Source organism: Poeciliopsis prolifica, unplaced genomic scaffold (assembly GCF_027474105.1).
Source record: "Poeciliopsis prolifica strain line A6 unplaced genomic scaffold, Auburn_PproV2 SCAFFOLD020, whole genome shotgun sequence".
NCBI classification, from domain to species: domain Eukaryota; kingdom Metazoa; phylum Chordata; class Actinopteri; order Cyprinodontiformes; family Poeciliidae; genus Poeciliopsis; species Poeciliopsis prolifica.
In genome coordinates, this window is record NW_026562395.1 from 7,210,868 (window position 1) to 7,223,529 (window position 12,662).

At 36.9% G+C, this 12,662-nt stretch overlaps 1 protein-coding gene across 1 annotated transcript in view; it reads right to left on the reverse strand.

Annotated features, from left to right (window-relative positions):
* LOC129369293 (uncharacterized) overlaps positions 1-12,011 on the reverse strand; it is a 34,158-nt gene extending 22,147 nt beyond the window's left edge. Inside the window, exons 1-21 of the mRNA XM_055044708.1 lie at positions 11,970-12,011; positions 9,103-9,248; positions 8,378-8,490; positions 8,217-8,265; positions 7,945-8,097; positions 7,703-7,867; positions 6,147-6,299; positions 5,899-6,069; positions 5,690-5,725; positions 4,184-4,336; positions 3,935-4,105; positions 3,510-3,551; positions 3,255-3,395; positions 2,966-3,136; positions 2,844-2,879; positions 2,601-2,741; positions 1,842-2,012; positions 1,602-1,646; positions 1,348-1,488; positions 1,059-1,229; positions 4-48 (exon numbers count right to left, since the gene is read on the reverse strand). Of these exons, the coding sequence (XP_054900683.1) occupies positions 4-48; positions 1,059-1,229; positions 1,348-1,488; positions 1,602-1,646; positions 1,842-2,012; positions 2,601-2,741; positions 2,844-2,879; positions 2,966-3,136; positions 3,255-3,395; positions 3,510-3,551; positions 3,935-4,105; positions 4,184-4,336; positions 5,690-5,725; positions 5,899-6,069; positions 6,147-6,299; positions 7,703-7,867; positions 7,945-8,097; positions 8,217-8,265; positions 8,378-8,488 (2,266 nt within the window). The 5' untranslated portion in view covers positions 8,489-8,490; positions 9,103-9,248; positions 11,970-12,011. The remainder of the gene's footprint in view (positions 1-3; positions 49-1,058; positions 1,230-1,347; positions 1,489-1,601; positions 1,647-1,841; positions 2,013-2,600; positions 2,742-2,843; positions 2,880-2,965; positions 3,137-3,254; positions 3,396-3,509; positions 3,552-3,934; positions 4,106-4,183; positions 4,337-5,689; positions 5,726-5,898; positions 6,070-6,146; positions 6,300-7,702; positions 7,868-7,944; positions 8,098-8,216; positions 8,266-8,377; positions 8,491-9,102; positions 9,249-11,969) is intronic.
* Positions 12,012-12,662: the final 651 nt, after the last annotated feature.

Sequence of the window (12,662 nt, forward strand, 5' to 3'; positions counted from 1 at the left end):
TACTTGTTGGTTGTGGAGTTGTTGTGGTGATTGGACATGCAGTAAAGTCTATAAAGATGAAGACAGAAAAGGAGTAAGTTATTGACACAAATCCATTCTCTGACATTTCTGAGGAAAAAGGTTTTGCTCTCACTCTCAGTTAGCTCCAGTAGAACAATGCCTCATATCAATAACTTAACTTTCAACATTTCAAATTATGAATATTTATTTTAAAGCAACCAATGTTAGATTTCCAAAAAATAAAAAGCCACAGGAAGCAAATCAAATTCATATTCAACTTCCAATATGGCTGCCTCATATAACCACCGCAAGAATTGCAGTAATATGTTGTTTGGCACCAGTTATTGTTTTTATGTCATTAAATTAGTTAAAGATATACACACTGCTGTGCAAATTTAATATACAATTAGAAAATAAAAAACTGCCATTAGATAAATTGATGCATCTGGTTAGTTGATGACTAATGTTACTATAACTTGCGAGTTTTCAATCTGGTTTTAAACTCGGTGTTGAATTAGTTGAAACATATCCTACTATGCTACAATTATTAGTATTATCCAGTTTTCATGCAAGACTTAATAGCAGGTGGTTATGATTTTAGATGAAAGTTATAAACTAACAATCAAATATAAAAGGTACTGACACAGAAATCTAGTTTGATATGGCATTAAGCTATTGTAACCAATCAAAATAAAAATGCTTATGTGTATAGAAAAAGTGAAATGATGATGCAGAATGGCATTTAAGAAGATTCTAAATGAACGAAGGTAAAATTTCATCATGTTTGACGATACTAGACAGCAAGTAAGTCTATGAGTTGATAAACCATCAGACATAGACCAAGGTTCAAAAAAGTTGCTGAAAACAGACAAGATCCCACTATTTTATTTCTTCAAATACTTAAAGATAAGATTTTCCCAATGGTGATAAATGTGTAAAAATATCTCTTTGTGCTTTGGTTCATGCCAATTTCACCAATTGTGTCTTGATTCCTGAACATTACACGATAGAGAAAGACTTACCCTAAAATGTCAACCAAACTGTCCAGAAATACTCACTGTATTGATCCACAGCCTGGCAGTACTGTCCATCAGCAGGAATGCCATTGATGCATCCACATGTGTCACCAGTGATGTTGTCACATGATCCATATGTTACACATTGGTCACATGGCCAACGATACTGATCCTCACATCTGCACTGGTAATCACCACTGATTGTAGAGCAGACTGAAAACAAAACAAAGCAAATATTTCATCAGTTTCAGAGCATGCAGCAGTTTTATTAAAATGGCTTCAAATGTTTCTGTTAGAGCCTCAAAATCCAATGAAATCTGTTTAGTCCTACCTGTAGTAATGTTAACATCGGAGATCCGGAAGTTCCTGTTGATGCTGATGGTGTTGTTGATGTTCCTCAGCTTTTCTACGGCTGTAACATCTGTGGAGTTCAGCTCAATGGAAAGCAGGTACTGATGGAAGAATGGAGGACCTATAGAAAGACAAATGAAAGACGAAATGAATAACAAAAAACATGATTACCAATGTAGTACCAATATGTATTGTTGAGTGACTGATCAACATGATCCATGCTTTCAGTCTTACTTGTTGGTTGTGGAGTTGTTGTGGTGATTGGACATGCAGTAAAGTCTATAAAGATGAAGACAGAAAAGGAGTAAGTTATTGACACAAATCCATTCTCTGACATTTCTGAGGAAATTGGTTTTACTCTCACTCTCAGTTAGCTCCGGTAGAACAATGCCTCATATCAATAACTTGACGTTCAATGTGTCAAATTATAAATACAAGGAGAAAAGCATCGCGTGTAAGAACTGATCAACTCACTGTATTGATCCTCAGCCTGGCAGTACTGTCCATCAGCAGGAATGCCACTGATGCATCCACATGTGTCACCAGTGATGTTGTCACATGATCCATATGTTACACATTTGTCACATGGCCAACGATACTGATCCTCACATCTGCACTGGTAATCACCACTGATTGGAGAGCAGACTGAAAACAAAACACTTTTTTATGTAAAGGCAGATGTTTAATACTTTGAGTTTTGAAAAAAAACGTCTCTGTGCAGTTAAGTATTTTCACTTTCTGGAACAATAGCAAAAAATTAATACAAAAAATTAATTAATGAAACACTGCAACAATGTCTGAATGTGATTCAAACTATTTTTCTTTTTTGTCGATCATACGGAACTTTTTAAAAATCTTTTTTTTTTTTTTTTAAGAAATGAGAAAACCCTTGACCATGTTGATGAATGGACATAAGTACAGTTGTGTTTCAATAAACTCATGGAACCTATGGCAGTTTCTGACTGACAGATCATAAAATACATTAGATATAAAATAATAAAAATAAAAATGCATTCTGGAATACAAGTTTTATGATAAAACCAAACTATGAAAAAAGTGTGACTTATAGAAAAAAAAAGTGTAAAAGTTGACTTCTTTCTGTTACAATGGCAACATTATTTAAAGAACTGTAAGTTAACTTATTGCTATAAAAAAAGATTTGATATTTTCTTGTATTATCGATGAATACATGAACAACAAATAATAGATCCAGTAAGAAGGACAAATTTTTACCTGTGGAGATGTTAACATCAGAGATCTGTATGTTGCTGTTGATGCTGACTGGGTAGGTGATGTTTCTCAGCTCTGCTACAACGTCATCATCTGCAGCCTTCAGCTCGATGTCTATCACATATTCATACAGAGGGTGAGGAGCTGCGGAGAAAAAAAAGAAAGAAATTAAAAAACCGAACAAGAAACACACCTGATTTATGTTTCCTGTTACATGTTCGTGGTAATGTTAAAGAAATATCTTACATGGAATAAGTGTTGGAGCCGGACATGATGTAAAGTCTGTGGAAAAAAAATATATACAAGATGTTACAAAGAATCTTATATGAAGTGGCAAAAACCATTGTGAACATATTTAATCTACTGACTGTATTGATCCACAGCCTGGCAGTACTGTCCATCAGCAGGAATGCCACTGATGCATCCACATGTGTCACCAGTGATGTTGTCACATGATCCATATGTTACACATTGGTCACATGGCCATCGATACTGATCCTCACATCTGCACTGGTAATCACCACTGATTGGAGAGCAGACTGAAAACAAAACAAAGAAAATATTTCATCAGTTTCAGAGCATGCAGCAGTTTTATTAAAATTTTTTCAAATGTTTCTGTTAGAGCCTCAAAATCCAATGAAATCTGTTTAGTCCTACCTGTAGTAATGTTAACATCGGAGATCCGGAAGTTCCTGTTGATGCTGATGGTGTTGTTGATGTTCCTCAGCTTTTCTACAGCTGTAACATCTGTGGAGTTCAGCTCCACATAAAGCATGTACTGATAGATGACTGGAGGAGCTGGACAGGTGGAATAGAAGGAAAATGTAGTACAGTAGTGAGGGTTGGTGAGGTGTTCACCAACTCTATATACGGTTTATATTGTTTACACATTAATCAGATTTTCAGTCTTACTTGTTGGTGTTAAAGGTGTAGTAGTCAGACATGCTGTGAAGTCTGGAAAAAATAAGAGAAAGAGGAGGAACTGATTTAGAAATGCAAATATAGACACTCATATGCTAAGAACTAATAGCTTTGCTCTAATGACAGTCTAAGTCAGTCTTTCTCAAACTGAAAGTTCAACGCTACAGCTAACTTTCCAAAGGATTGCGTTAAAAGTGATAAGGGAAAACTTGCTTAAAACCAGGTCACTCAACAGAAAAACTGCAGATATCACTAGAAAAAAACAACTCCTTAACATATTATGATCAGAGGAAGCTAAAACCACAGCTGCTGAGTGTTGATGTTATTTCTTGTCTTGTCTTGTTTCATGGACATTACATGATACAGAAAGACTTACCCTAAAATGTCAAGCCAACAAACTCTGCAGAAATACTCACTGTATTGATCCTCAGCCTGGCAGTACTGTCCATCAGCAGGAATGCCACTGATGCATCCACATGTGTCTCCAGTGATGTTGTCACATGATCCATATGTTACACATTGGTCACATGGCCAACGATACTGATCCTCACATCTGCACTGGTAATCACCACTGATTGGAGAACAAACTGCAGGAAACAAACATTTAATGAATCAAGATTCCAACAGGGAACTTTCCAGGGTTTCCCATGATGCTCCTCTGTCACCTGTAGAGACGTCAAGCTGTGTGACATTCACTGTTGGACTCAGGGTTAGAAAATTGCTGCCATTGCTCAGGAGGCGTCTCAGGAAGTCCACTGTTGCAGTGTCTGTTAGATTCAGCTCCAGATCGATCACATATTCAGTTTGAACCAGCAGCTCTGAAAGGCAGTGGGAACAGGATTTATGTTCGGTTCTTTTCATGTTTGTTAACAGACCTCAAAAGAACAAACTTGATGCATCGTACGTTTGGTCTGATTTAGTCAAAAGTATCTAGAATTGAAAAAAAGTAGCACAATTTCAAAAGTCATCGAGTTCTAATGAAAGGAAGCACACACTCTTTCCCCAAAAATCTCTGCATGCCATTAGCTGGGAAGCACCGCATGATCTCATGAGAAACCTGTTTATCCTGAAGTTTATGAACTCCGACACATCGGCATTCTTGCATTTATGTAACGCTGTAAGTGGGAAAAGAAATCAAGTGCCAAATCTCTCCTTCCTGTGATGAGGGACAGAAACAGTGATATTTATATGTAGATCTGTCTATAATAGAGCAGTATTTTTATTGTTCAGAAATTATAAAGAACCAAGCAATTTCTTCATCAAATTCCCACGAGTCATGTTCAATGTGTCATGGATTCTCTAACTTGAAGCCTGATGGCATTAACCTGGACATGAAAAATAACAATGAATAAATAAAACAGCTCCTTAAAACATAAGGAGTTTCAGATCCTAGTTCACTAAGTTTGTTAATGTTATGGTCAGTAAAATATTTCTTCTCAATATTTGGCCTGGTTTCAACAAAAATGTGGCACTTTGGCAGGAATTTCTTATCTTTCATCCGAAAAATAAAATATGTATATATTTTTTACTTAAATAAATATCATGATCTGTGTTTTTATTTCACTTCAGGTCTTGCCATGTCGTGCATTATTGAAGTCTTCCCATATCAGTTTATTACTTTGTATTTATTTTATTAGTTTATTCCTGTATTTTGCTCTGTGTGCATTTGTATTGAATTTCCTTAGATTAGTGTAGGGGGAAACTCCCCCGATCTAATGTAACACCTGTTACAACACTGGAAACAGTCCCAGAAGGCCAACGCACTGAACAATGCAAATAAGGTCCCAAGACGCTGAGAAGCAGAAATGAAAGGTGCTGGTACTGGTTCATGCCGGCCAACTTAAACAATGAGGAAATGTGCCCAAGATTTTCTGATAAAAACCTTTCTCACGTCCAGTATCAGCAAAATGTTTTGTTGTTTATTATTTTTTTTCATTTATGGTTTCTATTGGCATGCCTTAAATTCTCAGCAACATTCCTGAAACTTGTTTGTTTTAGAAATGTGATTCATGCAAAGACAAAGACATTTTAGACAGACCCACAATTTGAGATAAAATTTTTAAAAGTATCCCTTAATAAATTTAAACGAACACTTATTGGCAAGCCCGCACATTTCCTGTCTAGGATGTGTTTTTGTTTTTGCTTGTGGCCAGGCTGCATTTCCATCTTACCTGGAGCGCGTGTTGAAGCAGGACATGATGTAAAGTCTGTAAAGCAAATAATTCATATCCACATTACAAATTAAGCTCATGAAACAGCACAATAAAAACAAATGAGTGAATTTTTCTTTATACCAGGTCAGCCCCAGTAAAAACTGTTTTTACAGCAAAAACAGTAAAAACAAATAATGGGATTCGAAGGTTTCATTTCATCAACTCACTATATTGATCCTCAGCCTGGCAGTACTGTCCATCAGCAGGAATGCCACTGATGCATCCACATGTGTCACCAGTGATGTTGTCACATGATCCATATGTTACACATTGGTCACATGGCCAACGATACTGATCCTCACATCTGCACTGGTAATCACCACTGATTGGAGAACAAACTGCAGGAAACAAACATTTAATGAATCAAGACTCCAACAGGAACTTTCCAGGGTTTCCCATGATGCTCCTCTGTCACCTGTAGAGACGTCAAGCTGTGTGACATTCACTGTTGGACTCAGGGTTAGAAAATTGCTGCCGTTGCTCAGGAGGCGTCTCAGGAAGTCCACTGTTGCAGTGTCTGTTAGATTCAGCTCCAGATCGATCACATATTCAGTTTGAACCAGCAGCTCTGAAAGGCAGTGGGAACAGGATTTATGATTGGTTTGGGGTTTGTTAGTCTGAGTAGCATTAAAATTAGGAAACTAATGTAAGATGGAGTGAACCTCAAATTTCTCTGATTATATTGTTTGCAGATTTTTTTATATATCTGTTTTATTTATGTTGGTACATTTGAACAAGAATTACAGTGAGAATATTGATCAGTGTCTGGAAGTCTTTTACGTCACTAAATACAGTAAAGTGTAACTTATTTGTAGATTTCAAGTGGCTGTGCAGTGTAAAAGGCCATGTTATGACCACGACCTGCCTTTGTTTGCATTCCAACAGTAACATGTTATGTGTTACGTTGCAGCCACGGACTTCAAGTTGTTTCATTTATAGCACAACACAATATGGCATGATTGTGAACAGCGGCAAAATTATTCTTGATTAATGAGTTTTTCACCAAATCAATCTAGAAGGTGCAGAAGTCTAATATTCTGCAGTCTGATGGTGATTCTACGTACATCTAGACACAATCTTTTAGCCACTTTTTAGAGAATTCCAACAAAAGCAGAGAGCAGTCACATTCCTCGATACAACAAGATAGTATCACAAAATAGTTCTGAGTGTTTACTTGAAATGATGAGATGATTATCTTCTCTTGAATGCTCATGATCGGGTTTCTCAGTGTTTTTAAATCCTGACTAAGAACAGACTAAAGCTGAAAATGCCAGATGATGGCACATCTAACACTGATAAACATGACATGACTAACATGCATAAGTCCTCTCCCGCTGCTGTAACATGCATTTGTAGGATGGAATCAGGCTTAACATACACACACACAGCCACGCACACACGGCACACACACCAAGCATGTCGCAAAAACAAAGTTTGTTTTCTTGAGCTAAGATCATTATCTCCAGGAAACCTTTAGAAAAATATTTATGCAGAGAACATAAAGCTTTCCGCTTCTGCACATAAGTTCAGTCTGTCTGGATAAACATCACAAACTACAGTCAGTTTCTCAATCAGTTTTGGTGAAGGCTGTTGTAAAAATTGATAATTAAGTTTGAGCATTTTGACCATGTGCCTTTGGGTTCCAGCCTCTTTGCCTTGATCATGTCTCAGACCTGAACTCCTTGCACTTTTGTGTACTCCAGTAAGTCAGGTTAAGCTCCTACTGGGATTCTCACATTGGGTTTTTTTCAAATCTTTGTTATTTATTTCCTTTCTTATTGAAATGTTTTTTTGCAACTGGTACAGACGGTTTCAAGAACACAGCACCCTTCTGAAACATGAGTAATTTTGACTTTTAACTGCTCACAGGCCTTTTAATTGTGCACTCATGCAGGATAAATATAAAATGCATTATTATACACAACAAGTATGCCAATGCATTTCTTTTGTCCATAACTGAGCAGCGATTACCTGAGATCAGCTGACAGGAAGAGCCGTCAGCTGGGATCGCTGAGACGCATTTACAGACGCCGCTGGATACGGAATCACAAGCTCCATATGTGATGCAGGTTCTGTACGGCCAGGCAAACTGCTCTTCACACTCACACCGGAAACCAGTTTCAGTGGAGACACACACTGTATGAGGACAGATGAAAAGAAGATCACTGCGTAATGTCCATACTGCTGCTGTTTGTGTCACACCCATCACTCACCTGTGGTAACAGTGATATTTTGGATCTCTGTGGTGTTATCAAGCTGGAGAGGATAACTGGTGACGTTCAGGGTTGACAGCAGCTGCTCATAGGTTTCCACATTTGATGCATTTAGTAAAATGTTTGCTGAGTAAATATTGGGGTCTGAAAGCACTGCAGAAATTAACATCAGAAAAGATTCATGTCAGTGGTGGATATTTTTAAAAACATATAAGATGTAATATTGAATACGAGTAACTAATTCATGTTCAGTCGTCTCTCGTCCCACTGACCACTTCTTTCCTGCCGTATATGAGGAAGAACGTGTTCTCCTTCCTCTACCTAAGTCAGTATAAATAACTGTTATTCATCTAGAAATAGAAATGTCCATCACATCAAATCCCATGTGTTCAGTTTAGTGAAATAAATAAATAAATACATAAAGTGGCCTTACCAAATAACCCAGGGCAGGAAAGTAAAACTGAAAGTTATGGTTCCTTGTTTCCAAAATAAGCACAGTCACTACAAGGACAAGGATGGTCAAGGTTTTCAGACATGAGGCCATTCCTTTAGAGGAAATGAGAGAAGGACAATGGGGCAAAACAGAACATCCACTTAGGTTTCGTAAATACACTTTCCAAAAGCTAGTATTGTCATTGATTAACATAAGAGTAATTATTCCCATACAATAAATAGAAATAAGCTCACTTCTAAGGGTAAACATACTTTAGGAAGTGAACGGCTCTGATCTATGATGGCCTATTGTTTTTATATAATCTGTTTTAAATTAATCCTTTTTTAACAGGTTTCTACAACATCTGGATGCATTCAGGGATTCGGCTGTGTGGAGACAGGAAGGTTTGAAAAATGCAGTATAAGCAATTTAACCAGATCCCCACCACTGAAAAGATGCTCAGTTCTAATTCAATTTGAGTTATGTTTACAAATTTTAGGATAAATTCGACCCATATTCAGGATTAAGCAAAATCCAAAACCAAATATTAACAGCAAGTGACCACTTCACTGCACCACTGTTCAAAACTTCCTTTTAGATTTTTTTTCTTCTACATGTATGAAATAAATCAGGTTTGAATAGTAAGTCCCATGAGAACGGACACAATTCAAATGGTTGTTGATACGTTTTCAGACTACTTCACAGTGTTTTCTTATCATACGCACCTTCTGTGACTTGTACTCTTCAAAATAACTTCAGCTGAAGTAGAAGGAGACGTCACGCACCACTGGTTATGGTTCCAGTAAATTCAGTGCTGCTGAAAAGCATGTTGTGTCAGAGAATATTATCTTTCTGCTGTCAGAATGGAAACCTAGGAGGAAGTGGGTAAAAAAAATAGACATTCATGTTATATTTATAGAGTGGGGAAATATGGACAGACTCAGGACGTTTTTAAAAACCACTTCATATTCAATTCTCAGATTACCAAATAGCAGTATGTAACTTTTTTTTAAAACTTCACGAGCTGAAATCCATTCCACCGAAAGAATGTTGGTGTGAGGTTACCAAGAGTCAACCTGTTCCGATTGGTTTAACCTCAGCATGAATTTTTACATGGGCAGAAATCCTCAATGTACTTCAGTCTAATATTCTTCTGCCTGTCAAACGTTGACAGATTGCGGTTTACATACCTGATTGTCATAAGATGCCTGACTGAATGTACCAGACTGTCAAGCTTCACATTCTTTTACCCAGTAGTGATAACGCATTTTCACGAAGAGAGCCCAGTGTCACACTACAAACACCGTCACATCACAGTCCCACACTCACAAAGACCAATGACTGTTTTACTGTTTAGTGTATCATAAAGGTTCTGAGAAAATAAAAAACCCGAAAATGCAGTTTTCAGATGAGGAATTCCTACATGAAGGCGCAGAGTTATAAACTGCTGGACAAACTTCTGCAGGATTTCAGAAGGAGGGCAGAATCCAACGCTTTATCAGTCACAGCAAGTCAATCAGATCCAGATTCAAATCTCCATTCATGTTTCAAAGAGCAATTCATTTTACAGCAAGTCAGAAAGAAAACACTAACAACGCTTAATATTTAATTAGAGGGTGTGGAACTAAATGTTGCTGCTTCAAACAATGGAGGTGAGAAAACACAAAACTTGTAAATCAAAAGCAAAGAGCTGGTTAGACTAAAGAGTAAGCAAACCATTAAATACAGAAAAGTTTCATGTAGCTCACAGGCAAATTAATGAAATTAACGAAAACGTACGAAGGAAATACCTCAAAATTTTATTTACTGAGATAAATTTACATTTTGATATTTCTATTGAAATGATTTTTCTTGATTACAGACAGAAAAATGGTAATTAAAAGTCTAAGCAAGAAGTACAAGATATTTCTGGGAAAATAATTTGAAGCCAACTGAGAGGCTTCTGGTTTTAGACAGGCTAAACCAGTCATATTATGATGATCACAAGGTAGCAGTGAATGATAACCGAAACATGACGGACACTTTCTGGTTCCAGTCATAACAGCTTATCAAGTCTAACATTTATTTTCACTTCACGTCCCAGATTAATCTCATGGGGGATTTTGATCGTGACAGGAATTAAAGTGTGAATTGTAAAAATATAAAGACAGGTCACTTTTACCGATTCTGCCCTTATATAAGCAAAGTGCTGGAAAAAAAGAGCTGAACACCAAAGTAAACAAATTAAAAAGCCTTCCCACTTATCTAGCAAGCAACCGAAGTATTGATTATGGGATCAATTTGATCTGATGAATCAGCACAAAATAGAAAAGCTACAGGTGCATATAAATGTCAGCTACTGATAACAATGACTTCAAAATAATGTTTCCGAAAAAAAAAAAAAAAAAATCAGGACAAATGAGCTTGTAACAAATAACTTGCCATCTTTCTCGTGTTTTTTTTCTGTATTGGAACTACAACAGGACAGTGTTGGAACCGTTTTAGGGAATTTAATAGCTCTGAATTCAATTTCATAATGAATTCATAATGAATTTAAGCTTGATATTGCCTAAATTATCGAACAAAAAAATTAACTAAAAACAAGTTAGAAATAATACATAATGAAGTAGCAAATGACAGTGAAACATTAAGAGCTAATCAATTTAGCACCTTGTGTGGAAAGTTTGTAATGTTGGAACATCTAGAATTGATGTTAAATTCAAGACTTTTGCATTTAAGAGCAACTTAGGTTATAAGAACAAACAAAGCAATAAGGGTTCCTAGTAAGAACATTAGACAACAAACTAAGAAAGAGACGACAACATTTGATTGGTTTAGTTTCAATCACATTTAAGGATTCTGGGCACAATTTAGGAATACATTTATTATTTTAGAGCTCTTCTTAATCAAATCTATTTACTTTGATTTAGTAGAAACGAAAATTGTACTTTTTATTTTAAAGGTTTTTGGCTCTTGTGGCCTTTATCTGTTAGTGATCTGACAAGAAAGCGGGTTAAGAGAGAAGGCAGATGTGACAAAAGTCACTGCGCCGAGACTCGAACTGAAACCTGCGAATAGGAGTCACCATGCCACTGCCCAAGAGATTCATCTTATTTGTGTTTTGATCAGTAAATGAAAGCAGCACCATATTCGTTAACAGCGGCACCTATGACGGCGTAAAATGTCCAGATAAAGAATGTCCTTCCAAAGAGACGCAGACATGTCCATTTCTCTCTCCCTTCACAAAGTGTCATGCAATATATCAAAATAACAAGCACTAACCTTATTTGTAATCTAATCTCTGTTTTACTTTTACATTTTCATACACATCAGTGTAAAATATCACCTCAGTATGCAAGATACTCATAAACTGGGTTAACTGTGAAGAGGTTAGTAAGAGACACTGCCATGAAGCTCTTTAGTGAAATCCTGTTTGCAGAAGCAAATCTCCTAAGACAAATGAAATTGATTATCTTTGTTCCAGTGTCAGTCATACACTAATATTGTTTTCTGTAGGAAAGCATACAGAAAACAATATTTTTCACATGAACCACATTATGAATAAAGACCCGTCAGACTGAATCAAACAGCAGAAAATAATCTCCCTACTTACCATGAATCTTCTCCCGGTCTTACAGCCCGACGACGTTCTGTGTACTGAGGACACACTGTGAATGACAGCAGAGAGTAGACTAGAGCAATAAAAACATTAAATAACAAGCAACAAAGAGCTTCCTGAAATAGAGCCAGGAAGAGTCAGAGCTCTGGTACTGACTCAACAAGTTCCATCGCTTCACATGCTTTGCTCCTGTCAACCGTGAAGGGAGGTACGCTGGCACGGTGATCTGTTCAAAAAGTGATTTAAAGGTCTACAGTCTCTGCTGGATGATATTCCATTTATGGATTAACATTCCTCTGAAAGGATTTTGTCCATTTTGTCCATTTGAGTCCAATTATTTTCCACCAGCTTGGGAAGTGGTGGAAAAAAGGCACATACATTTTTTCTCACTGTCCAAAGTTAAATCTGATCAAACTTCTCGTTTTAGGTGAGACAGAATTCGCCAAATTATTTTATTTGCTAAATGCCAGAAAGCGTAATGAGACATTTTTGGGAAGTTTTTCCCACTTTGACCCTGGAGTTTCCAGTTCATATTCCACAGAGATCTTTCAGTACAATACCCCACTACTTCCTTACTGTAAGTGTCTGGCTCTCCTCAACACTGCTGTGGATCCTGGTGTTGTGGGTTTGGAGGGTCAGAGAGAGGTTTAATGGTGGCTCCATTAAAGTGAGTATCCATAGGCAGTC